We start from the raw sequence: 27,929 nt of genomic DNA, 5'->3' as shown, positions 1-27,929 counted from the left end.
CATTGTAGCTAAAGAATTCCCTTTTATTTAACAAATCTTACGTGACAAGAAAAAACAAGCTTGCGCGGAAAAATAGTCTTTGCATTTGCTCACGTTAGCAGCGTACACCCATGGGCAAATGGGGGACACTAAATTGACCAATCAGAGCGCGCGCTTTACTTTGGTTATGTTATGATTTAGCATAGTATATCACCATTTTCTACAACAGCCGTTGAAGCTATTCGCTAAATGAAATAAGTCCTATAGCTCTAAAATTGAAGCCAGCTTCTTAACTTACTTTAATTTTTTTAAAAACTGGAACGTCAATTACAACGAAATAATATCTCCTGAAGATGTCTAGTTTGACTAGTTTCTACTTCAGAAAATACATCAGGCTTTATTCTGGTTTCAGCACGCTCATTAGTACAGGAATGATGTACGGAAACACTGACTATTGTCCGAAAAAAACGTGTACAAAGATATCCTAACTGCTTCTCCCGTATTGAACATCAATGGTACTCCCATAAACCAGGTATCAACGTCAAAATCTCTGGGTGTACTCATTGATGCAAACCTTGCATGGGGCAGTCATATCGGAGAGTTGGCCAGAAAAGTTGCCTCTGGTATTGCAGCTATCAAACGAGTCAGACAATTTGCTTCCCCAGCAACACTGCATCTTATCTACAAAGCCTTGATTCAGCCGCATTTTGATTATTGCAGTGTTGTTTGGGGAAGCTGTGGCGTAAAACTAGCAGACAAACTTCAAAACCTCCAAAATTGTGCAGTACGGGCTCTAACTTTTTCAAGCTATGACACAGATGCATTGCACCTGTTCCAAAATTTAAACTGGAAAAATCTTAGGAATAAGCGAAATATCCAAAAAGCTTTAATGGTTTTCAAATCTTTTAATGGCCTTGCTCCTGAGTACCTAAGCTCGAAATTTATTGCTCTATCTCACACTACTTCGTAAACCGAATGCAAATAGTCTTCACGTGGAAACACAAAAGGATTATTACATGTGTGAGAGGCTAGTCAGTCCAGAACAATGGCAGTTCAAATTGGACGCCATATTTGCATTCGGTTTATACACTCCTCGAGATTCTATAAACAAATTAACTATTCCACAGCCACGCACAAATTATCTCCATAATAGTTTTCGCTACAGTTGTGCTGTTTTGTGGAATAGTCTTCCTGAAACATTAAGGCAAGCAGAATCTCTATGTAATTTTAAGTCTCTTCTACACAGTTATTCTAATAGGATGTAAGCCACCGCATTCATGGAAAACAGGCCTTTTGCTTTGTATGTAATTGAATAATTTTATACAGTAATTTAGTTGAACAATGTAACTTAGGTTATTTATTTTCATATATATATATTTCATGCCTGATGAATTTTTTAATACCGTGGTCAAATAAAGATTAAATATTGAATATTGAATATCCCCTACGAATTAATGGTCGGTGAAAAACAGTGTCTCGAAATCGCGCCAAATTAGCAAATTCATCACGTTCGAGTTACGAGCTGTATCAGATCTTTAATTTGGGTAATTAAACAAAGATGGATATTAAAAAGCAATTCGTTCTCTTTGTTTACTATGTTTACTGAAAAGAGTTACAGGCCCGTAGACAGACCTAAACGCTTTTCATTCCATCTTCGTCTTCAGACGATGCGGTTTGTGATCATCATTGACAGAAACCTGAAGCTTTCATATCTCCTTGTTAAGATGTAAAAACTATCAAAACCTCACGATGAGCAACTCGTTGGACACAAAACTTAAGAAAATTAAGATCTCCTACCAAAACTAGGTATGAGTGTACGTGAAGGCTAAGGCCTATTCTTCAATTTTAATGACGAAACTCATTTCCCCTTAGACTCCCCAGTCGATCTGCTCGTTTATAATCCTGAATATCATATGGAAGTTAATCTACTTCTCGCAGTTGAAAGAAAATGTGCAAAGTATGTCACCTTCAGTGCAAGACTACCGACGGCCCTGACTTTAAAGTGCGAAGTTTGATGCGAAGTCATCGTTCATACTGGAGTGAGGGAGCGACATGTTTGCCTATAAAGACATCACGATAACCTATTTCTCAGGCTATGCGCATCTAACTGGCTAGAAGTCTATTAAAAAAAATGTTCTTAGACTGTCAATATATAGCTCACAGTATAGTGTCCATGTCCTTCATGGTTTATTAGGAGTCCCATTGCTTCTGTGATAAATTTCCACCTTAGTTTTTCCCTAAAGGAAATCACAAAAAGAAAAGGCGCGTTAAAAAGCCCTCCTGTAAACATACTCCCCTACTACATACGCAACATCTCAAAATAACAAAGTGGTCTTCCATATAAGAGGTATCGGTAGAGTAATTAACAAAACCTTTCTATTTAACTTCTGACCTCGCAACATGTGTAATTACAATTACGTGAAACGAATATTAGTGGCTTTTGTTGCCCTATCATTAACTGATCAATTTGAAGCTGACATTTCCCCAGCCAAAGCTACCACCTCCATACAGTAGATAATTATCGATTCACATTGACACCCTTCCTCAATAAAACGGGCAGCTCTCTCAGTAAACTGTTTCAATACACGCCACTTCGGCCTCTGTATTTTGTGTAATAGTCTACATCGTGCTGAGCGCCTCAGCTTTCTACTTAATATGTCTTATGTTTCATCACGCTTGTTCCCGTTGCTGTCCTGTTGTAGTGTAAAGTCCTCCTTATTGCACACAAGAAAATTTTTGTCTCCCGATTAACGGTTACCTCAAGCTGTGGGTTAGCTGCATCAGCTGGACATTTGCTTTCTTCACTCCTTCTCAATATGCCTTGCAACTGTGTGATCACGTCCTTCAGTTCGCTGCTGTTCCCCAATCTCTCCGCTGTAAGCTGAGGAGCATCGGATTGGCAGGGTTTCTTCGAATTCTCAGAAGCGAGAAGATACCGCTGGATCAAACGCCTCATTACCACGCGACGCTTGATTAAAAAAAAAAAAAAAGAAAAAAAAAAAAGAAAAAAGTTGTTGGTCTATGTTCGTTCATGAAAGCCTTTATAGCTGATTTATAAATGATGTACGATTCATTTGAACAAATTATCGAGGTGTGGAAAGTCTGTGATCAGGACGCCTTTTTCTCTGAGACTGGTCACCATGGAAAAGGATTACCAGTCGGTTCACCGACCTACGCCAGAGTCGTTCCATTAACGACCAGGTCACGAACCTCTCGGATCGTTTCACCGACGATAAGCGAGATTATCCCATAAGAGAAAAATTCATCCCAAGCGTGGTTAACAAAACAACGTACTCAAGCAGATCCTACCGTGTTACTGTAACTGGAATGTAGGACTGCTTGGCCGTGGAAGGTCTGGGTACGAGAGTAACCTTTTATACTTTCTTATGTTTTCTTCGTGTTTTTTCTTTTCCACAGGGCATCAAGGAATGCCTTTTTTATTAAAATTTTATTGCCGTCACATCGAGGCTTAGCGTTTAAATTGGTTCTGCGAACGTTAACACAATTAGGGTGTATTAAGTTGCATTATGTACACCTACCGTCTGTAAGTCCACCTTATTTTTCAATCGCGACACTGATGTTTCTCGCCTAGTGCAGCATCCACGCTAAACAAAGAAGAAAAACGTAAGCAGAAGACAAACTAAAAATCTTTACCACTCTGCTAAGTGTATGCAACAATGATCAAACGTGCTGCACACGAATTCATTGTTACGACTCACTGGAAAATGACGATATAAAATCTTCAAGCCTCTCCACCTACCATAAAGGAGGACGGATCGGCACAAAACCTTCTGCAGAGACGGATTACCGAATGAGGAGGAGGAATGAGGTTGAACGGCGGCGGAATAACGTTGCCTTCGTCTAGATAAGACATCCACATTCGAGTTCTCGAGAACTTCCACTGAATATCTTCATCATCCTTTAAAAAGAAACAGTCGTTATTTGTTATTAAGAGGTCTACGAAAAGTTATCAGAAAACTGCAGTTGAAAGTTATCATATTCCGTGAGATATACATCAAAGGGCGGTGAGTCGCGGCTTGTAGCAGCGAAAAATCACCCTATTTTGATCAATACCTTTTGGGAGATACACCTTCAGCGCAACGATAATTACCATATGCAACATGAGGAAACGCGCTCAAGTAAACAGGCTTTCATTGATTTAACTTACCGCGACCCTCTGAAAGGAGTTCGACATCATGGCAATCAGCATGTTTAGGGCGACCAAAATGGAGATGATACTATATAATCCCAGAAGTACCTCTCCTGTGTATTGACTGATGATGAAGCTCTTGTCTGTGTTCAGGTCCGAAAGACTTGCCTTTCCAAACAAATCCCAGAATAGAAATCTTAAAGTTCCTCCGATCCTGTTAAAATTGAACCGTGAAGGAACAGGTTAACATGACACATTCCCCTCCCCCCCACCCCATCCTTTTTGTGCCACGCTATTTTAGTCAGATTTCGACAGGAAATATGGCAAGAAATATATAGAAACTAATACTGAGCCATTTCTGGTTGCCTCTTCTATAACTGCTGTATTTCATAAAAAGAATCTTTAGTTAATTGACAATTTTCATTGTCTATAATGAGCTAATACCTGATGCGACTCAGGGCTGTTTTGTAACCGAAGGAAGTTTGGAAAGACATTCGCGCGTTGTCGCGCCAACGAGTCTGAAAAACTATAACAAAATGAAAGCCCTAGATATTTTTTTCTGGTGTAGTATAGTAACCAGGGGCGGATCTAGTGGGAAGGGTGCAGGGGGTGCACACCCCCCCTGAGATGACCTGCGACTTTCTAATACAAGTGGTATTCTGCAAAAAAAGAACACTATGTGGTTTATTGGTGTGGAAGTACTATATCGTTTCATATGTATTCTCAGCAGTTCATATTACGTTATTGCCTAGGCTAAAGCCTTCTTCGTATTCACTATTACAATTTGTTTACGTCTGGTCACCAGTCAGTTACGCCATTCTTTAGTGGTGCACCCCCTCCTCAAAAATATCCTGGATCCGCCCCTGGTAACGAGACATCCGGCATAATGCGAAACCAAGGCTCAAAGCTGGGTCTCCACAAACAAGTCTTCTCAGGAACCAGTCATTATATATCGCCTGAGAGGAAGAAGGTGGGAGAGGACAGAAGATTTTAGGGGGGGGGGTCACATGGTTATTAGGAGGGACAGAGTTGGATCAATCGTCGCCAAAAGAGCATGAAGGGGGGACTCAAAAAATTGACTTCCAATCAATTGCCAAAGGGGGGGGGGGTATCAGCAGAATATCACAGACCCTCGAGTGGGGATCAGGTAGATTTTTTTATCGTGACACAGACAAAATCCTTCGACGCCCCCTCCCTTCTTACCCGGGGGATAAATAATGACCGGCCCCCTAGGAAGCCCACATATACATCATTTGAGGAAACATGCCAACAAAAAAAAAATATTTGAAGTAAAGCTTTTAAGTTATCATTTTAGCTAACCGTTTGCGAGGAAAACCAGGCGGTCTACATAAGGCTTAGAATTAGTGTTAGACGTTTTGGCTCAAAGAGTTGCGGTAACAACGGTCCGTTATGAAAATAAAGTGCGATAGACGAGCTCCATTTCTCAGCCGTCATATCGATCAGAATCGATCAATTGTATGTTAACAGTATCAACTCGAATGTACATTTCCAATAATCAAATGTCTCATATGGATTGAGGGTCGGGTTTCGAGGCTCGAGTCTCAAGGTTCGATTTTCGAGAATCGAGAGTCGAATTTTGGGAATCGAGTTTCGAGGGTCTGGTTTTTATTTGAATGCGGCAATTCTTAAAATCAGTTGCCTTGGGTGGGGTGAATGTAGCATGACGTGTACATGTTGCTATCCTCTACCAATTGGGGTAAAACTCAAGGCACGAGTATCTCCATTATCGCCTAGGCAAACATTATATTTTATACACATGAATATCTAGTACTTACTCGGAGAATTTGTGTTCGGTTTTATTTCCAACAAACTTTTCCCTGGCTTGTACGTACTGGGAATAAACCTTCCGCTCAGCCCAACCAAATGCAAGGTACAATAACAAAAACAGGAACAGAAACTTGAGGATGTCTCGCATCATTTTCAACAAGGACAGCTGCAGAGGCCCGAGAATGGAGTTGACTTGAAAAAAATTAGAGGCATGAACGAAGCTCAACACCAGACCTATAGAAAATGTGGCATTAGCCAAAAGAAGAAGGTCGTAGGCGTACACGTGGGCTTTGTCACCAAATACCTCTTCAATGGGTATTGCCGAGCCTCCAAATTCATGCTTTGTCATGAAAAACCCGGCGAGCCAAAGAAATCCCGAGAGCACGAAGAGGCCCAACATGAACAGCGTGACAAGGTTCCAGTATTGTGAGATATAGCGCTCTTTTCCCTGACGAAATGCTTTCTTTGTCTCTTGGAACAACTTGCCGGCGATCCACAGTGCTATAAAACTATCTGTTCAAGGTGTCAATAAATACTCAAAGTAAGAACTATTAAGTATACTGTCTTTGGCGCAGACAAGCACACGTTGTGAAGCCGTGATTCAAAACCGAAACATTTCCAAATAACTTCTGACACTCAACGTACTAGAGATTACTAATATATTCCCATTCCTACTCAACTACTACTTAAATACCCATCAGTTGGTTAGGTAACAATTTATGAGAGCAAATGACTGACAAACGTTAAAAAAATTTTCAGAAAAGCACCTACCAACGACTGAAAACTGAAGCACATCAAACAAGAAGTCTTGAATCGATGAAAATATGAGCAGGATAAGAAAGCTGCAAAACGAACCCGCGTGACTGACAAACTTGAAGAATGGTTTCCTCAGCATTTTGCTGACTTGACAGTTAGGCGCCAAGAAGTAAAACAGAGCCAGTATTGGCAGCAGTAATGTATATATTACACTGTACACCATTTTCTTTAGGAACCCAAAATCTTCCCATCCTCCTAATCTGTTGTACAGCACTGAGTTGAGCATGAGTTGGCTGTAAGGGTGAGCGACAAACTGGAGAAAACAAGATGTTATGATATCTCAAAAAATAATAACGCCCATACAAAGACTTGAGCTTGCACCCAACAGGTTTAAATCCATTATGTAACGGTGTCCCACTGAAAACAATTTTGAAACCCGAGTTCCTATATGCTACGATGGTGTTTCCTTTTAAGGAAAATTTTAAAAAATTTAATTCAATATTCATGAGTATTCTGCAGGTGTTACAGAAAAATAAATAAACTTGCTCGTAGATTCACCATACGAAAATTAATTCTCACGAGAAGCACTGTAAAAACGGTGGACGGAGAGAATTATTCCTTCTCCTTCCTCCTCAAAAGAAAGACCACTGACGTTAATAACCATTAATTACGTTAGAGATGTAATGACATTGCATTAATTATTCTATTTTCTTCCAAATTCTCTTAATTAAAGGAGGCATGACATGAAAATTGAAAACTGCTTTATACCTAGTCACCAGAACAACTGCTTCTTACGCATGCCAACATATTGTTAATCGTACCTTTTCGTTACCATTAGCAATGGCAAAATTCAGCACGCTGAGCTTTTGGGCTTCTGGTCCCCCTCTGACTTCTACATGTTGTACTTGATCAATACCAGGTACCTCCATTACACAACTTATTTCTTCCATCGTACGACACTCTGTGAGAAGTGCTACTGCAAATTCTTCGCAGTTTTCAGACAACTGTTTGTAATCTGCTTTGAATTCGTACTCTGTATCGACGAGACTCTCTAACTTCCGGTTTAAAAGGAAAGCTTGAACGATCGGATCTTTGGACGAGGCTATGTCTTGTTCTTCCACCGAATGGTCGCTGGATTTGTCGAGTAAATAGGACATGCACAAGTATACAGGGCTAGCCAGCGCTCGATAACTCCGCAAACGGTAAAGAGAAGTCCCCAGTCGCTTTCCCAAGCGCATGCACTCGTCGCACTCACAGGATCTGTCATGAAATGGTGGTTCTTCAATCGTGAAACCCTTCGCCAAGAAAATCTTCACGATCTCTTGATTGTCCTTGTGGGCAGCTAACATTAAAGAGGAAACGAATTTATTATGCTTAACTCGGTTCGTCTGCTGTTCCGAAGACACATTGCTTGGACTAGCCGGCCCATTCTCTGCGTCCCTCGCGAAGTCGAGTAACGCTCTCACCCACTCGACCGAATCTTTGGCGACAGCTTGTAGCAAGGCATTCCCCACTTCTGCTCCATTCTCAAGAAGTAACTTGGCGATATCGCGACGGTCGTTATTTACTGCTAGCAGCAGAGCTGTTTCTCCAGACGAATTCACGCAGTTCACTTCGACATGTTTCTCGAGCACGTACAAACGAACGCCGTGTGTGTCTCCATCGCGAACAGCATCAAGAAATTTACTCTGCTCCTCGCTGAGTGTTACGTCTCCAACATGTGAATCAGTAAAATCTTCGAGGGTTACTGCAGCAAAGTGGGGCTCAGAACTTCCCGCCATACTCAGCAACTAAGGATGTTTGGGAAGGTGTCGATAAATCATGCTAATTATGCGGTTACCGTAGGGTCATGCATTTTCACTAATGCGTGACGAAACAGTCGTAACTGACAGTCGTAGGACTCTAGGTATGTTTCTTTTGGTATGTACTACTATTCTTGAATGAAGAAATTCAATCAATCAAAAGTTTGAATCCACCTCGGATTTCGATTGGTTCTTACTTATGATCTATTGCTGCAGAGACGATTGGATAACGTCGCCATTCATAAAATTTTGCTATTTTTATCACATAAAAAAATACAATTCATGTTGTTGCGCGTCTGTTCAGGAATAGATCACAGACCTTTGTTTGAGATGCGGGTATTTGCCCCCCTCCCCCCGCAAAGAAAACCGCCGGCTGTAATATTTGAGGAAGCACAAAGCGGTAGGACACACACTCGGCTGCGCCTCTTGTGCCACTTTTCTGTCCTTACCACCTTTGAGGTCAGCTGTGATGAATTAAATGGAATTTATTTATTGAAGTCTACTATAATTCTTTTACTTCCGTTACTCATTTCGCTACAATTTCATCTCTATTTCTTTAAATATTCGGTACCAATCTATCTGTTCAGTTTTTCAATTATGTTTATGTATCATTATTTATAAGTTTCTCTAAAATGGGTGACGTAAGAAGTGTTCTGCCTACAATGCGTCTTGCTCTCGTTCGTGGTCTGTCATTCATTCATTCATTCTTTTATTCACACTTATTCTACTAAAAATACAACAACGAGAAAGAGAAAAAGTAGAAAAAAAAAAGTAGAGAGTTCTAACTATACATGAATTTACACAAAGCAGTGGAAAGAGTGTGTAGTAGCCAAAGGAGCCAAGCTTTCGAGTTGGCAACTACCACAGAGCAGTTATGGATGGATGAAAGCTAAATACACTTAAGGAGATAGCACATATACTAAATAGTTAAAGCAAAACACCTTCATCATACAAATGTCTACTAAATTAGAGATGTTAAAAAAAAATTAATAATAAACTACTGAAAAAAAGCAGATAAAACACAAAAGCTGATCTTAATTAAGGATGATATTGTGGTCATACTCTCGCGGCGCTTGTGGTAACGAGATTAAGGCCAACAATTAAACCAATTTTTAGACTGTGAATGTGAAATCCACATTATAAGAATTATGCCTTGCGCGTTATTTGTGCATTGTACCTTCGTGAGTACTAATTAAAATCTAGAAAGCTGCGTACAAACTACTATGACCTGACACGTCTGTTTGAAGCTAAAATGCCATCACTTATAGGTACTAGAGAGAAAACAATTCCGTGAGGAGTGTGGTTTTTGGACAACTGAAATTTCTAATTAGATTCGTGTAGTGACTTAATTATTCTTTCTAATTCGCCTTTATCTTTCAGGCTTTGTTAGTCATAGAATTCACATTTAGTGATACTTAAAAAAACTGCTCGAAATAGTTTGAAGAAAGGATTATGGGACACTACTGACGGAATTGAAATGGTAAGTCTTCTCATTTGCAATAACTACTAGATGTAAGTCCATAAAATTTCACTACATTTTCACAGAAAATCGCCTGCTTCTCTTCCTCCGTCAGATGTGAAACACAATGGAGGTAAGCTTGAAAAGTTTTCTGGTATGACGCGTCCCTCGCCATCGTGCAAACTGGCCAATCAGAGCCAAACATGCATCGGTGCGCTCCAAATACGGAAGTCACATGCTACGATAAAGTAAGGGGAAAAACAAAAAATTGTATTGTATTTTACATCAATCGGTAAACTTGAAACTATACATCGATGGAGTTAAATAAAGTGATGTTGCAAAATTTGAGAAAAGTTAAGCTTAGTGGGGGCAAACTGACGTCTGCCTAGGCACTGATCAGTGTCTATCAACTCTCAGATGCTTGACAATCAACGGCGCATTTCAGTTGTCCACCGACACGGCAAGAAACCAGTAAAATTGCTCATATCCCAGTCAGGCTACGACATTTAATAAGGGCTTGGCTAATTTGGCAGTTAGATTAAGGGTTAACCAAGAGATAGAAAACTGGCGGTAGTTGTAAGAGATAATTAAGCAACTTTGGGAAGACTGGCACGATGTGGAGATGACGCATAACAACGCATAGCGGTGCATGTGTATTTGACGTGATATACGTCTCAAAGGGAACTAAAGAATTGGCGAAAAGAGAAGGTAAATATACATAGCTTCTCTATTTTCAGAGCTACAGTAGCCGCAAAAACGCACTCGACCAAAAGGCTTTTTTGTCACTCATTCGCGTCCGTTGAATGGCCGCACAAGGTATGCCTATTTTTTTTAGAGAGAACTTAAACACTGCAAACGGACAGCCACAGGAAGAGGACGCGCGAATTGTCATACAGTTTTATGGGAATACGAAAAATTACTCGAACGTAAGTCTTGTCTTCTGCCATACTCTAACATCAGGCGTGAAGAAGTAACGAATAAAAGATACCAAAGAAAGAAATTCCCCGTTAAGGTTCAAACCACAATCTGTTCAGATTTGTACTCCGATGCCCAATCGCTGAGCTTCAGAGGTCTTCCTCAAGAAGTCATTAAAACTACTGACCTTTGCGTAAGGAATTAAGTCTTCAACTGTCCAATTTTCATGAGAAGCTTCCGTCACTAGTCCCGATCTGAAAACAGAGGATAAAGACCTCGGTGTTCAAGCAGGTTAACGCAAATTAGGTCCGATTTACACAGCAAGTCGGTTTCTATTGGATGTGCACCTTTTAGGGAAAACTGACCTGCCCTCGCCATAAATTAAAAGAGAGAACTTGATAGTGACACTTGTCAAGAAAAAAAACACTCGCTACATTCTTCCACTCCACTGTTGTGAAAGCTTGTTAGGAGAAAAAATGTCGAAACAATCTTTCCTAAACAGTCCAACTAATGGAATGGAGGATGAATTCTAACAATCCTTTAGTCCGTGGCCACACTGTTATAAACCCGTCTATTACCGCTAACGATACTCAGCAACTGTAGGTTGCACTGACTCAATGAGACCTTGAACACTCAGCAACCAATATGCATCAAATCTGGAGGAGAACCGTGAATGATGAGGCTGGCATGGTACGTAAGGGGGGTAAAGATGGTAACTCAAAACAAAGCAAACTGGCAGACAGTTTCCATAGATCTTTCTTCCATAAGAAGTCAGTTCAAACTTGAACTGGTTCGACTAAAATGTTTTTTCAGAGTTTATTCTAACTGTTCAAAAAGAGAGGTAATGGCCGGATACTGGGATGTCTCAGCAAGTTACCTGTGACTGAGACGAAGACACCTCTCTTGATTTAATATACCTTTCAAGCTTTACTTACATTTTACAAAAAACATTGGGATTTTGAGATAAAATTTCCATTCCCTTTTTCCAAGCAGCTACCTTGCCATCTTTAATTTCTGGTTTTGCAGCGTGGTCAACAACAAAGTGAAGGCTAAAATTGGAGAAGGGAAAGAATTAAAGTTGAAAAGTGAACTTTTCAATTGATCTCCTTGTTAAATAGGCACCAGTTTCTTAATTTTTATATTTTTGTAAACCATACAAAAGTTTAAATGACTACAACACGCTCCTGCAGAGTGGCGGAGCAAAACAGTTCAACATCTAGAACATAAAAGCCAAGCTCAAGGGCCTATAACAACAATTATAACATAACCAAAGTAAAGCGCGCGCTCTGATTGGTCAATTTAGCGTTCCCCATTTGCCCATGGGTGTACGCTGCTGACGTGAGCAAATGCAAAGACTATTTTTCCGCGCGCGCTTGTTTTTTCTGGTCGCGTAAGATTTGTTAAATAAACGGGAACTCTTTAGCTACAATGTATCAATGTTATGTTATAAAACAAATGGTAAACACCACAGCGTACACTATTGAGTTATGGATGCACTTGGGAGGCTTGCTAAGCACTCAAGAAGCTAGAGTCGCTCTCGGCTATCGCCTCGAGCGACTCTTACGCTTCTTTCGTGCTAAGCAACCTCCCGCGTGCATCCATAACTCAATAGTGTACGCTGTGGTGTTTACCATTTGTTTATTATAACATAACCAAAGTAAAGCGCGCGCTATGATTGGTCAATTTAGTGTCCCCCATTTGCCCATGGGTGTACGCTGCTAACGTGAGCAAATGCAAAGACTATTTTTACGCGCGCGCTTGTTTTTTTCTGGTCGCGTAAGATTTGTTAAAGAAAAGGGAACTCTTTAGCTACAATATATCAATGCTATGTTATAAAACAAATGGTAAACACCACAGCGTACACTATTGAGTTATGGATGCACCTGGGAGGTTTGCTAAGCACTCAACAAGCTAGAGTCGCTCTCGGCTATCGCCTCGAGCGACTCTTACGCTTCTTTCGTGCTTAGCAACCTCCCGCGTGCATCCATAACTCAATAGTGTATGCCATTTGTTAAATGTACTGCATGCATTCAAGTGGTGTTGCCATATAGCTCTTGCACAAAACCTCAGTAATAAGCCCTTCTGTCTTAAGACATCCCCCTTCAAAAATAGGTCCATCTAAATAAAAAAAAAAAACGGTAGTTGATATATGATTTCATCGGTAGTATTGGGAGTGAAGTTGAACTGGCAATTTAGAAATATCATATGCAATACATTTGAGAGAGCAAGGTGACAAATAATTGACCCTCTAATAGATAGACTCACTGTACAAGCAAGGAAGAGTGTAATATAAACCCATTTAATTACTTCCTACATTTCTCAACATAAAAAATATATAATGATTAGAAAACAATGAAAAGAAAACAATAAGAAACAAGTTAAAATACTTGTAGGACAAGACTTACTTTGAAAACTTTTGAACCACACTATTAGCCAAATCCAAGTGTTTTGTCCTTTGAAAAGAGAAATCAACAAATTGATAAATTTCTGCGATTTCTCAGGAGTACAACCATGTAAATGAGTGTGCATGCCATGTAACATGCTAGGTGGAACTGCAACCCTTGTTTTACCTTTTCTGGCCATTAAGTGGCATTGAAATTCACCCAAGGGTTATTCACCAGATATGACATGCACCAAACTTGCTAGCTAACTACCATGACAGAACTACCTTTACTTCATTTACATGACCATTAATTTTATTGACATGATAGCAGGGTGTGTGGCTACCACTTTCGTTACATTGCAAGTTGTAACAATCTCAGTCCTAAATGTACGTTCAACCAAACTAGCATGTGGTTTATTCATGTTGTCATTTGAGCCTTAATAACACTTTCACCCCTGTGATCATAGCATCAATTCTCTGTGCTTTGTATCAAAAATTTCTTAAAAACTTTAGCTCTGAGGATTTAGTGGTAAATCATTTAAAATCTCCTCGATGATATTGTAAGGATCACTAATTCCCTTTAGTCACGGTCCTAGGAATGAAAGGGACTAGGGCACTTTGGTATACTTGCTCCGCTTAATTATTATAGAGATGCGTGCACTCTGATTGGTTGAATTTTGTGTCATATCTCACTATAATCACCTCTTTCAAAGTGATTATAACAGGAGTGCTAAATTAAAAATGGCTGCCTTATGTTTTGTCAGTGTTACCATGCAAGGAGGTCATAAATGCAGTGGAGAAAATCCAATTCCAAAGGGCACAAAAGATGCTCTTAAGTTTGGAGTAACATTTTCAAAAGAAAGATATGTACATCAAAGTTTTTGGTGATCAAATTCAAATTACATGACCCTATAGTTAGAAAATTCTAGTGGAAACTGGCTCTTTTTCTTGATATTAGTAATCAAAATAGTTTCAACATCAAAACAAATATTTACAACAGAATTTGAAAGCACCTGAGTAACTATTCTAAAAGAATTATTTGCCTCAGGTTCAAAGAATATTTAAATAATTTCCTTGACTTCATTTCAGGAATATTCAACAATATTCACTCCCCATCCACAAATAATCATAAAATAGTGAAATTTAAATTATTGATACTGTTTACTGACCTTACAAGTAAATCGTACGTCAGTCCCCTTTCCTCTAGAAATCCTGAGATGATGGAATCAAAGACAATAGAAGTTAATGTGGAGCATGATAAATTGACTCCACCTTTAGAGCTCCAATCTTAAATGTTCACTCTAGCAGATCACTGCACGGCAGTTTAAAATTATATTTCAGTCATTTAAACCAAATGACATGCTACTTATAATACTTTTTGTGGTTTGTGATGATCGACTTTGATTTTTTACATTTTCTCTTCAAGCAGCATTGCATTGACAAGGATGAAAACAAGATACTGGTAATTTTCAAATTTTATCAGTTATGGAGTGACAACTCACTTCTATCAATGAATACAATTAACTGATTTCTGTTACCTTGGAATCTTAGTGCCTATACCAAATTGATTAAATAAGCAAATAGATCTCGTCATATTTTTTATTAGTATAATTTCAGAGCTGTGCAAAGAGTTTCCAGCAATCTGATTGGTCAAGTGGTTCCTTATATGATGTTATATAAACCACTCCATGTGGTTTATATAAAATGTTAAAATAAAATGTTAATAAATGTTACTAAAATGTTATGATTTTAGAAATTTCTCTGTTGTTCAGCTCTGAAGTTATACTAAAACAATTATTCACCTCAGGTTCAGTGAATATTGTCGAATAATACCCTCAACTTTGTCTTAGGGATTATTCGACAATATTCACCTCGCCTTCGGCGATTATAATTGTTAATTGCACTAGAAGTCGGAAATTTTGCAGAGTTTTTTTTTTTTTTTTGGGCCTGATTTTTTCAGTCTGCTGAGACAAATTTTTGCATAATAGTGACAAACTACAAAATCTGCAAAAATTAAAAATTATGAATTATTCAAATATCATATGGCTTTATTTAAGATTGCCTACAGACAATAATTACCTAAACCTCTCTGAACAGACTCTCTGCCCAACCAATCATCTGGTTCCCCTTCTAAGATGTTTCTCACCCCCTTAAATTTTGGATGCTTCATATACTTGTCTAGAACAGCATCAACCTTTAAAAACCAACAAGAAATTGTCTCCAGTTTTTTTCTCGCTTAGCAATTAATGTTTAATGCAATAACTAACCTTCTGTAAAATCAAACTGACACTAAAGTTTTGCAAAATTAAGTTAGATTACTGTTCAACAATAACAAGTGTTTCCTTGGTCAGAAGATCAGATCAAAACTGTGTTTACAGATGATAATATTACAACATTTTAAAGTTTGCAGGGTGAGTTACCTTTGGATCAGTAAGGTCAACCCATCCAACTACTCCAACAATTGTTGAACTTTCTTTGGCCACTTCTAGTATCCAGTCTGTTTTATAACAGTAATAAATAACCTTTAATGTCAATAATTCAAGCAAAATCTCCTACAGCTAGATGAGATTACAAGATTTTGAAGATACTTGTGGAGTTATTATTATAATATAGGATTATTTCAGAACAAAGATGTAATAATTATTAATTAAAAATTATAATTATCATTGTATCTTATTCCAAATATTAGAATCCACCAAAGTATCTACAATTAGTCTTGAGAAAATTTCTGAAGGTCTCTTAATGTGATTGATTAATTGCTCAGATCACATGCAACAAGCATGAATAAAAAGAAACATACCAAGGGAGGATGGAAAAAGAAAATTGCAATTCAAAAGACATTCAAGCAAACTTAAAAACATTTGACCAACAGGCAATAATTGATGTACTACAAAGTACATTGTAGATAAGAGTGTCCACTGGCTGAGACCATGTCAAGTAGAAATAATATAAAATTAAAGAAAAATCAACCATTTAAGAATCTGTGAAGCAGCTGCACTCACAACTTTACTGGAAATATAATAGACCATTCTCATTTTGACAGCATAAATCAAGAATCAGAAAAATCATCAAAGAATAATGAAAGAAAAAAATTAGAAAACTGAAAAAAATTGGACTGAAAATACAATTCACAGCCTAATGAGGGCACACTATAAAGTGTCATTTTTAAAAGTTCTATTATATACCTGTTTCTTCGTAGGTTTGGTTGACTTGGACAAAGACCACTTTTCTCACAGGGGATGGAATAAGTGCTTCTTCAAGGTCATTCAAGTAGAATGGTCTATAAATAGCAGTCAGCTCAGCAGAAGGCCATGGATAGTAAAACTTATCGGAGGGCAATAAATCTGGAACAGAATAATTAATAGTTATTTATTTGCATATGTAATATGCCAAGCTATTTTGATTGCCATGGGAAAAGGGTAAAACTTCAGCAAATAAGCACATGAATTTTAAAATAGGTTGCCAATTTGGTGGCCTGCATTTGGAAGTCATATAGCAGGTTGCAACGTTTTTATGACTTGGTTTTAAAATTCAGAAGTTAAAGAATAACAAATTTTCATAAATCATTAAGACTATGAGCCCTTCCTCATTTGCAGCAAAGTCCCTTGCAAAAGTAAGGTCTGGTTCAGAGGAGTGTCCAGTGTACTGAGGTTTTACACATAAGGCAATTTTATGCTGCATAAATTATGTATTGTCTAACTGTAAGTACCAGCACTAATAAAGCATATCAGTAGTAAGAGGAACAAACAACAAGGATCACAATGCTTTTCAACATCATTTTATTAAATGTACAAAAAAATTCAATGTTACACCCAGGGTAATATGATTGCCACTTTTAAATCATTTAAACATGGAATCTTCAAGATTCTCTGTCTACATTTCCACAATGCTTTTGGAAAAAAGAATCCATTGTTAACTGCATCTGATTGCAATGTTGTTCAACTATTTTTCTTTTGCTTAAATTTTCCAGCTCTAGAACCATGCAGTTGGAGATAATTCTCACCTTCATGAACCACAACATTTTTTAACTTAGTGACTATATCAAGCACTTCTTTATGTGAAAGATTACTGCCAGGAACATCAACATGCTTCTCCTCATCATCATGGACAAACTGTTCATTTGACTCTTCAGCCATTGGTTCAGTAAAGCTTGATATCAGGTCTGTTTCCCAGTCCCCAATGTTTTCTTCTGTTGGTGGTTCAATGTTTTGCAAGATTGACTGATTGACTCTCAACTGTTGAGCAAGAAGCGACAGCGAATTGTCGTCTTCATCTTTGTAGTCATCTTCTTCTTTGTCAGTCACAGGAAGGCCAGTGGTTTTGAAACACTTTGTAAGTGACAATGGGGCTGTCTCAGAACATGCCTTGGCAATCCAGTTGATAGAGTCTAGTAAAGTTATTTCTTTATAGAGTTCAGAAATACTTTCAGCCCTTTCGATCTTGCTTAAAAGCAATTGTAGTAGATGTGTCTTGTATCATGCCTTAAAGGCATAGATATAATCACCTAAAGTTGATTTACCGATCCCAAATTTTTTCTGAGGCTTCCCGGTCCCTGTTGGACGTTCACAATCTGGCCCCTCTATTGGCCATTGTTCCAGATAATGAAATCTCAGAAGTGGACAAGTTTTGTTTCCATCCGGTGTCTAGTAAGGAGATTCAAAAGATCGTGATGTCTTTTACTGTCAAACAAAGCCCTGGGTTACGATTAAGTGTCAACATCTGTACTTAAGGATGCTCTTCCATGTATTCTTCCAATTCTTACAGTTATTGTTAACCGTTTCTTATTGACCTCAGTCTTCCCGTTAGCTTGGAAAAAATCTGAGGTTGTTCCATTATTGAAAGAAGGGGACCACGAGATTGCTACGAATAATCACCCAGTCTCGCTTTTGCCTGTAGCATCCAAAGTGTGCGAACGAGTAGCTCTGAACCAGCTAGCCACCTATATGAATAACAACAGGTGCCTTGAGCACTGAACATCAAAGTGGCAATAAAAAATTACACTTGTGCGAAACACTAAATGTTATGATGATGGATAAGGTACTAGAAGCAATGGATTCGAAGAAATTGACCCTTGTGGTCCTACTGGATTTGTTAAAAGCCTTTGAGAGTATTGACCACAGCAGACTTCTCTCCAAACTACAGGCTCTTGGAGTTGCATGGTCATACTGCATTAGAATGGCTTAGAAGTTATCTAACTGGGTGTCAACAGTACATCAGGATTGGTTCTGAGACCTCGAACCTCGGCCTGAGGTTATGGAGTTCCACAAGGCTTGATACTGGGGTCAGCCCTCTTTAACCTATACATAAATGATTTACCTACCGTCCCAGAAAGTGGCTCATTGGAATCATTTGTTGACAACTCAAAGCTGCACTTGTAATTTCCTGTCAAAGATGCTACTGCAGTGGTGCAGCTGATAAAGGAAGACCTAGCTAAGATCGATCGCTATGTGGTGCTGCTATAATGGTCTCCTTATCAACCCTGATAAGACTAAACTCTTAGTCATGGGAAATCACCAGATCCTGCAAAGACTCCCCAAAGATTTTCATGTCACTTTACTATATAGGCAAAGAAGTTACTCCATCCAACTCAGCAAGGGATCTCGGCATAGAAATGGACACAATGCAGAGCTTTGATGAATGTATTATGAACACTGTCTCATCTTGTTTTGCTAGCCTCTGCCAGATTAACAGAATTAAACATCTTTTTGACTCAAAGTCTTTAGAGAATGTTATCCATGCTTTGGTATTTAGTTGATTGTTTTATTGTTCTCCTGTATGGTCCAGTACATAAAAGAAGAACGTCTCCAAACTGCAAAGTGTCCAGAATTTTGCTGCAAGAGTTATCACAGGCTCGAGAAAATTCGAACACATAACACCTGTCCTAAGGGACTTAAATTGGCTTCCTGTTAGAAGTATGTTGAAATATACTGTTGGCATTCTCACGTTTAAATGTGTTAATGGACTAGCGCCTATAGATATCTCTGTTCCAGCCTGGTTATAGGGCTCAGTACTGTACACGATCGAAATACTAGAAATAAGAACAAATTAGATATTCCAGAATACAAAATCTGCTACTGGGCAGCGATCTTTTCTGTACCGATCAGTAACTAAGTGGAACTCATTGCCGACTGCTATCACTAATTGTAATAATCTAGCTATGTTTAAGAGCGCGGAAATAGAGGTTTTGCACAGCAGCCATGTTGGATGGCAGGAGCAATAGATTATTTAACCCATGGGAAAAAAAATTTCTTTCTTATACAAAATATCTTCATTCTTCCTGCCATCCAACATGGCTGCCGTGCAAAACCTCTATTGAAAGATTATCGATTATATTTTTCAAATAGTTAATTGTATCATTGTACGATGATTGTTATATATTTACAAATTAGGACTGAACGCCCTTTTATCATAGATAATATTTAATATTCATTTGTAAATTAGGATTGATGGGTAGTTTTCCTATTGTAGACAATAACCAAATTGATGCATTTGTGTAAATTAAGATAATTTCATTTCATTTCATTCGTAAGCAATGCATTTTGTACTGTATGATTGTGTGCGTACTCACGTATATGAGCGTCCACGATTTCTTTTCCATGGAAAAGATTCATTTCTCGAGGAAATCAGTAGGCTCAGATTGGCTTATCTAACGTATTTGGCCGAGGGAGGCGCCTAGCGATACATTCCGATAACTTCCGGTACTAGTGGGCCGTGTCAACGGGGTCACAAGATCCAAACGCGTCATCTTAAATAATTTGGCGAGAGAGTCTGGGGAGAGATCAAAACGAACGCATTGCGATTCGAGAGATTTCTCGAGATCGAGAGTAAAGACGTTTCCGTAGGGAAAACCTTGGAAAAACACGTGTACTTCGTCGTAAGCTGTTAATGGCTATGGAAATAATAAAACAAAAGGGAAAAAATATCCGTGGATTGCTGAACCCCACTCCTCTTCGAAAACATTTTTTCTCCAAAAAAAAAAAGAAGTACATTTGTTGATTTTCAGAACGATTAAGGTACCTTGGTTTTGGGACACCTGTTTTAACCTGCCGTTATATGCGCCTCCACTTCCTTCCCGCTCCCCCAAAAGGTTGAAATAGCTACTAAAAAACGTGTTTCTTTCGTGTGCACCGTAATGTAGCCCTTTAGGGCGTCAGTATCAGGATCTAGGATTTTCTGATTTCACGTTGACACCTCTGAACCGTCTGACCCATTCAGAAGTCATTACCGATTAGTTATGTATATTCCTCTCGGACACAACGTAAAGAAAAACAACAGTACTAGCTGTTATGAGTAAATAAAAGGCAATTCAGACTGCATGTGGCTACTTCTGCTGCATCCCACATCATAAACCCGAAACGATTTTGGAGCTAGCTACCACTCAATCAAGGTAAAATCAAAACAGCTTCCAGATGTAAACACTTACAACAGAAGATCTGCGAGAAAACTTCAAGAGCAAGCTCACTTATTTAAGATTCACTTTCACTCAGTTTTTTGTAAACAGAGTACTGGGATACCAGCCCCAATACAAACTAACTTACAAGATCCAAGTACTGATGTCATTACCAACCATGTGGCTTGTGACACTAAAGAAGTTGGAAAACTTCTCAAAGGTCTTAATGCTAATAAGTCTTGTGGGATTGACAATATACCTGCTCGTTTACTTAAAGAGACTGCTGATAAATCGGCAGTTCCTCCGAGTATGCTTTTCAATTTATCTTTCAAACAGTGCTGTCTACCTAAATCATAGAAATCAGCTAATATCACACCTATTCATAAGGCTGGTGATCGTGAGCCTGTAGAAAATTATAGAGGCGTTTCGCTTCTATCCATCATTGGGAAATGTCACGAAAGAATTGTGTATAATGCTATTTACAATCAAGTTATCAGTTTTATGCACGAAATCCCATCTCGAATTCCTCACTGGTCGTAGCTGCACTACTCAACTACTCTTGCTACATCATGAATGGTTCAAGGTTTTGGATATAAGAGTCGATGTAGTGTTTATAGACTTTTCAAAGGCCTTTGAACTTGTCTGTCATGACATTCTTTTAGCCAAGCTTTACAAATATGGTGTCCACGGAGACTTGCTCAACTGGTGTAGGCATTATTTGACAGAACGTCAGCAGCGTGTAGTCGTCAAGAGAGAAGCTTTCGATTGGTTAACCGCAACCTGTGGTGTCCCACAGAGTTCTTTTTTGGGACCATTATTCTTCATAATATACATCAATGATTTACCAGGGGTAATTAGTAAGAACAGCTCATTATATGCTGATGATAGCAAAATATATAGTTATTTTACCAGGGGTAATTAGTAAGAACAGCTCATTATATGCTGATGATAGCAAAATATATAGTTATTTTATTTTAATAACTATATATTTTGCTATCATCAGCATATAATGAGCTGTTCTTACTAATTACCCCTGGTAAAAGATCTGACCTCTTTTCAAAGTGACATAGATAAAATATCAGATTGGTTTGAGATGAACAAGATACCAATTAAGGGGGCCGCTTAGTCAGATTTTTGCGAATTTTTGGTCATCCAACCACTTTTTGGTTTTTGGTTTAAATCGATGGTTTAACCTATCTACTTTAAGATTTTGAAGTCTTTTTAAATGAACTTTATCGGTAAAAGCTTGAAAAACGCAATTTCCGCAACTGTGTCCACCATTTGTTGATCGGTTTGCATGGAAACAGAATTTAAAATCGACGCATTTCCTCGAGATTTCTCGATTCAACGCCCTCAGAACTCCGTTTCCAGGGGTGCCTATCCGATTCCTGTATTTAAACTAACATTGTAAGGCCTGGTTCCTCAGTAAACGCTCCACGCAGCCCATCTATCGATCATTAGTCTTTTCCCCAATAATTGGTACATGCTTTAGCGTGCACCAGCGAGTTATGGAGCACGCGGGAAGTTCGGAGAAGAAGAAGCGTAAGAGTTGCCCAAGGCGATAGCCGAGGGCAACTCTAGCTTCTTGAGTGCGCTCCAAACTTCCCACGTGCCCCATAACTCGATAGTGCACAGCTGAAAGCATGAACCAATTGTTTTAGAACATAGCCGGTGGAATTGTGCATCAAATCCGACGCGAAAAGCGGTAAACAATAACAGTTGAAGTGAATCGTGACGGCGCTGATGCCGAGTCTCCTTTTGCTTTGTTTTTCTCTTTTTCTGCCTCATTTAAGAACTCTAGCCCAAGGGAAAAGGTCGAAACATTGTCTTTGTTTTCGGACTAGTAGGCCGAGTTTCTGTTTGTATCCATTATTGTCGAGCAACTCAAGAAGCTAGAGTTGCTCTCGGCTGCGCCTCGAGCAACTCTTACACTTCTCTCGTGCCCTCCAAACTCCCCACGTGCATCCATAACTCGATATACGCACGCTAAGCATGAAACAATTCTTTTATAACATACGAAAACAGTTTGGGCGCTGAATGACGTTTTTGTAATGATTTTTGAAATGAAAGTTGCCCGAAAATGTTGGCGTCTCCGATTGTTTTGTTGATTTTGTAATTAAATGGTTTTCGGTAGAGTTAACAAATGTAACCAAAAAAAATGTCATCAACAGAGACGTTTACCTTTAAAAGTCGCCACAGACCCATTTGTAGTCTTCTTAGTTCCTGTTGAATGTCTTTCAGCTAAAAATTTTCTCCAATTCCTGTTCCGATAAATCGGGAAACGGGCCTGTTGTGTTTCGTTTAATTTTCGTTGTGCTTATTGGCTTGACTACTTGCGGGAAGGTGGAAAGCCAAAGAAAAGTTTGGTTGGTCTTCCATTTACTGATATCGCTTTCCGAAACTTTAACTTAAGGAACTCACACGACGGAAATTTTGCAGCTATTTTGAAACTGCACACGTCATTTTATTAAGCACGGCTGTGCGTACATAAAGATTTTGTTCATGTTGACGCAATAGGAATTAGATAGGACTAGCGCGCGTGCTATGTTATAAATTATTTTTCCCAGCGCTAACAATGGCCGCTCGCGCGAAAAAAAAAAATTTCTGGCGAAGTCGGATCTGCTGACGCTATCAGCGTGCACTATCGGGATTTTGAGCACGCTTACGCATAATGAATTTGATTGCGCGACTCTGCCAGCTATGTAATCTAGACACATTTAAATTACTTCAGCTTGTTTATCATCGAATAATCATGCCTAAAGGAAATAAATCTGGTGTAAAACAACGAGTTATAAAGAAAAGTGTGTAAAACAACGAGTTATAAAGAAAAGTGGTAATGGTAAGAAAAGAAAGGCTTTCAAAGGTATCCCAAAGCACAGAAAGATCGCGGAAATTGCATCGAAGAGACCTAGATTGGTGATCACGTTTGTTGGTGAGTATGGCGTGGTACGTAAGCGAGCAAATTCCTGAGCCTCGTGCCTCTGTTTCTTCAAAAAAGCTATAGGAAAGTGACAATGAAAGTGGATCTGATGAGGATATTCCTCATGAAATGCCAGTGGCCGAGGAGTATCGGCTTGTGCACATGGAAAGTCTTCGAGAGCTGGTTGAGAGGGTTCACTCTGCAAGCCAAGATTGTGCTTCAGGTAAATTTATGTAAAATTTCATACAGACCTTCTTGAGCCAGTTTTCTAAACTGTTACTTTTTTGTTCAGGCTATGTGAAACTTAAAAATAAATATGATTATCTTTTTAATTTTGTTGATGCGCGTCATTTGCGTAACGGCGCTTTAAGTTACAGTTACACACGTCACTTGCGTGACAGGGCTTTACGTTACAGTTAGGTCCATTGGCTATTTTTGGATGTGATTAATTTTGTACATGCGAAGCGTGTGTGTGGAGTAGACATCTTTTGCTGTGGTCTACAAAAAGAAATTATAACGGCTTACGGTGTCGCGGGACAGATATTTAAGTTCGTTTTATCTGTAATTTATCCTTATTGCTTGTGGTTAGCCCAGTTCGCAGTTCAATTAATATATTATTCATTTTATGTGTGATCATTGTGATTTTACGTACCGCGACCTCGTGGCCGCGTGGATATCTGAGTCGATTTCTTTATATTAGTTCTATAGTTCCGCTCGTTTCTGGTTGTTTGCATTTAGCCTGTTTAGTTGTATTTTGTTGCCTCTGAGGGTTTTCATTTGTCGATCGCTTGTGCCTTGTAACGTTTGTTTGTGCAACTGCCTTACGCTAGTCCTTCATTGTTTATTCCAGTTTACGAGATCAATTAATGAATGTGATGTGAATGTTGCTTCGGTCTCTGTAAAGTTCCACCCGTTCTGGTATTTTTCTCCGGTCGCGATTTTCTCGGCAATACATTCGGCCTTGATGTTCGCCTGCCGTTACAAATTTCCTTTAGCCTCTATCCGGTTAGTGGAGAATGGATGCGACAGATTGGTCTGAGAAGTAGCTTGTATGCTACTTGCGATAGCTGTCCCATGAAAGAATTTCTTGCCGCCGGATGTCACAATGTTGCCGATAGAGTTCCGAGATCAAGTCAGGGAAAGGATATTAACAGGCGAATAGTATATGCTTCCCATGAAATGGGAGTGGGAAAGGAAGGCATTGCAAAACTTTGCAAAGTCCTCAACAATGTCTAAATTGATTTGGTACAGTCATGAGGATGTGTTGCTTCAAGCACTAAAGATGTTGTATGCAAAATGCTAGAGAGTAACAGTGAAGAAGCCAGAAAGATTGCTCTTGAGGAAGATGGAGTGGTAAATTCTGACACTGCCATAGGAGAAATACCAGTTAGTTTTGATGGAACTTGGTCTAGGAGAGGGTTCTCTGCCAATCATGAGACTTAACAAAGAGGGCACAACATATGAGGCTGGAACCTTTAATTTTTAGCTTCCACGCCCCGGTTGTTCGAAGGACGGATAACGCTATCCAGTGGATAAATCCCTATCCGGTGGATAGCGCAGTACGTTTTGGTAACACTTATCTGCTGGATAGTGATTTATCCGTTGGATAGCGCTATCCGCCCTTTGAACAACCGGAGCCAGGAGTGTAAAACTGACTCAAAATAGTTAGTTTTCTTTTCTTTTCATTTCAAAATTTTTGGAGAGTGATATTTTGGTGCTGAATGATGCTATAATCACCTTCAATTGATATTGCATTGGATAAAGGAGGGGTTTTTCTTTGTGTCAACTTTAACAGCAGTTTTCTCAAAACTTCCCTTTCGTGGTAGTTGCCATCTGCCCCCACCATTTTTTTACTTCATTTTATGGCCAATTTTGGTGAAATCTGGCACAAGCTATCCTTTTGAAGTAAGCTGTGATCCTATGGAGCAAAATTGGATTTAGTTGAATAATCGAGGAGATATTAGATCAACATCCTTATATGGAAGTGTTTGGTTGGCATGGTAGCACCAAAGACCCTATCCCAAATCTGCTCCATAGGATCACAGTTTAATCCATGATAGTTGTGCCTGAGAAGTTTCAACCATTTTCTATGAATTCTATGGAAAAAAAGTATTGGGGCAGACAGCAATCCCCAGTTTATGATATGAAGTTCAGAAGTTAATAATTAGCGACGGGTTAATCATTTCATCTCGATTTCAATTTCCTGAATAGATCTTTCTGAAGGGATGCCCTGAGCAAAATTTCATAGTTTTCTATAACATTGTTAAAGAGTTTTGTTTCTTTAAAGTTACTCACTACATTGCAAAAATCTGACTAGATGGCCTCCTTAATACTAAGAAATGTAAGATCATGGGAATAACCAGGAAAAAGGCACCCTTAGTTGGGGAGTATAACATTGAGGGTCAACCTTTGGAATGTGTTAATTTTTATAAAGATTTAGGATTGTTTACTGCTAGTGGTCTCTCATGGAACCAGCATATAGATAGAATAACTGCTAAGGCCAATAGGGTTTTAGGGTTGGTAAAAAGGACTTGTAGGGACTTAAATGATGTTGAAACCAAGAGTACACTTTATTGTAGTCTTTTAAGACCCTTATTGGAATATTCATGTGAAACTGGGAACCCTTATACTAAACGTAACATTGACAAATTGGAGGCTGTTCGGCCAACAGGTACCAGATGGATCACTAGGTCTGATGATGATTATGGTACTAGACTATCTAAATTGAAATTGTTGCTATTATCTGATAGGAGGTTCATAAGGGATGTTATTACACGACTCGGGCAGCCAGAGGGCCAATAACTAAAATCAACCAATCAAAATGCTCTATTGCCGGTCCAATATTCTCTAAGTATTGGACCGGGCACTGTCCCGAATGGTCCCGAATGATACCGCACTTGTGTCGCTTTGAACTTCAGTCGTATAATAAATCTCTTATTAACCAAGCTTGCTCGGGACCGTACTGGAAGAATATCGGCCCTCAGTCTTTTTTGTATGTGCGAGGTCCGTACTGTCAAGACCTCGGGCCAATATTCTCCCAGTACGGCCCTCGTGCTTGGTTAATAAGATATATTACGTTTTTGTTCAATGTAATTAATGGCCATTATGACATAGACATTTCCAATAAGCTCATATTTTGTAAGGACAGAAGCATGGCTTATAGTTTGAGGAAAAATGACACACAGGACGTGCCAAATTTTAGCAGAACTAATGGTCTCAAATATAGTTTTTTTAACCGTATTGTTGGTCAATGGAATAGCTTTCCTAATCACATTAGAGAATCAGATAGAATTGAAACTTTTAAAAAGAATGTTGTTTTATTAAGGGTAGGGATAATTAAGGCATCTATTTTTATATTTCTATATAGTTTTGCTATGTTAAATTTTTTTTAATTAGAGGGGGCATCCCTTGTATGGTGCGTCAATGCTTTTGATTGTCTCCTCCACAATTTTTCTTTTTATGGTTTTTATTAACCTTAATTGTAATTAATACTAATTGTTTGTGTATTCTTGTGGAATGATTTTGTAATATTAAATAAATAAATAAGAGTATCCGCCACATATATGAGTACCCAGTTCCACAAAAGAAAGAAGATTAAAAAATGTGGTGACTACTTTACACTCGACCAACAATTAGATGGTAAGAAATAATTGTCTTCACAACAATAACAATAGCTATAGCTGTATAATTTGTATTGAATTACAAAAATCGAAAGTCAGCAACTAGTGTCCTAAGTCAGAAATCGGCCAATATTGTCCAAAATCCAATATCAGCCGCTAGTATCCAGAATCAGAAATCCTCCATTAATGTCCAAAATCGGTCACACGTGTCCAAAATCGGATATCGGCCACTAGTGTCCAAAATCACAAATCAGCCACTAGTGTACAAAATTGGAAATCAGCCGCGAGTGAGCAAAATCACAAAACGGCCACTAGTGGCCAAATTGCAATCCACCATTAGTGCTGGTGGCAAAAACTGTAAAACGGCCATTGGTGGCCAAAATCGCAAATCGGCCACTATTGGCCAAAATCATAAAATGGCTACTAGTGGTCATGTTTGCAAAACGGCCACTAGTGGCCAAAATTGCAAATCAGCCACTAGTGGCCAAAATTGCAAATTGGCCACTAGTGGCCAAAATCACACAACGGCCGCTAGTGACTATAATCGCAAAACAGCCACTAGTGGCTAAAATCACAAATCGGCCGCTAGTGGCCACGTTTGCAAAACAGCTGGCTAGTGGTCAAAATCGCAAATGCGCCACTAGTGGTCAAAATGGCATATCGGCCACTAGTGGCAAAAATCGTAAGACGACTACCAGTGACCAAAATCGCAAAATGGTCACTAATGGTCAAAATCGCAAGTCGGCTGCTAGTGACCAAAATCGCAA

General features: G+C 38.9%; 2 protein-coding genes and 1 long non-coding RNA gene across 4 annotated transcripts; 1 reads left to right on the top strand and 2 right to left on the bottom strand.

The window, feature by feature from the left end:
* Nucleotides 1–2: 2 nt before the first annotated feature.
* Nucleotides 3–8,690, bottom strand: LOC148733213 (short transient receptor potential channel 3-like). Its single transcript, XM_088759157.1, is given in 9 exon segments — nucleotides 3–2,162; nucleotides 2,165–2,216; nucleotides 2,738–2,947; nucleotides 3,519–3,584; nucleotides 3,740–3,898; nucleotides 4,148–4,343; nucleotides 5,926–6,430; nucleotides 6,689–6,986; nucleotides 7,495–8,690. Coding segments are annotated over 9 exon segments (2,472 nt in total). The 5' UTR covers nucleotides 8,455–8,690; the 3' UTR covers nucleotides 3–2,136.
* Nucleotides 8,691–8,945: 255 nt separating this feature from the next.
* LOC111328902 (uncharacterized) lies at nucleotides 8,946–19,955 on the bottom strand. 2 transcript variants are annotated; one of them, XM_022933434.2, is made up of 9 exons: nucleotides 19,801–19,955; nucleotides 16,418–16,576; nucleotides 15,653–15,729; nucleotides 15,312–15,426; nucleotides 14,402–14,444; nucleotides 13,255–13,302; nucleotides 11,785–11,898; nucleotides 11,037–11,103; nucleotides 8,946–10,172 (listed from the first exon to the last, which is right to left on the bottom strand). In XM_022933434.2, exons 1-9 carry the CDS (start codon nucleotides 19,841–19,843, stop codon nucleotides 9,966–9,968), a joined length of 873 nt encoding a protein of 290 aa, XP_022789169.1. In that variant the 5' UTR covers nucleotides 19,844–19,955; the 3' UTR covers nucleotides 8,946–9,965. The 2 variants fall into 2 exon arrangements, with proteins under 2 accessions (XP_022789169.1, XP_022789168.1); XM_022933433.2 differs by lacking the exon at nucleotides 19,801–19,955 and adding an exon at nucleotides 17,236–19,371.
* Nucleotides 19,956–23,162: 3,207 nt separating this feature from the next.
* LOC148733212 (uncharacterized) lies at nucleotides 23,163–27,260 on the top strand. The gene is made up of 2 exons (XR_016000699.1): nucleotides 23,163–23,765; nucleotides 24,393–27,260. It is a non-coding gene; the product is annotated as an uncharacterized LOC148733212 (long non-coding RNA).
* Nucleotides 27,261–27,929: the final 669 nt, after the last annotated feature.

Source organism: Stylophora pistillata, chromosome 4 (genome assembly GCF_964205215.1).
Source record: "Stylophora pistillata chromosome 4, jaStyPist1.2, whole genome shotgun sequence".
Lineage (NCBI taxonomy): Eukaryota > Metazoa > Cnidaria > Anthozoa > Scleractinia > Pocilloporidae > Stylophora > Stylophora pistillata.
Note: the sequence above shows the minus strand (reverse complement) of the source record. Positions and strands in the feature narration are given on the sequence as shown.

Coding starts and splice junctions, on each gene's coding strand:
- LOC111328902 (XM_022933433.2), bottom strand. CDS start 17,368: ATGGCTGAAGAGTCAAATGAACAGTTTGTCCATGATGATGAGGAGAAG. Junction 15,730..16,417: donor CCAAACCTACGAAGAAACAG/GTATATAATAGA, acceptor GTTATAAAACAG/ACTGGATACTAGAAGTGGCC. Junction 15,427..15,652: donor TTGACCTTACTGATCCAAAG/GTAACTCACCCT, acceptor TGGTTTTTAAAG/GTTGATGCTGTTCTAGACAA.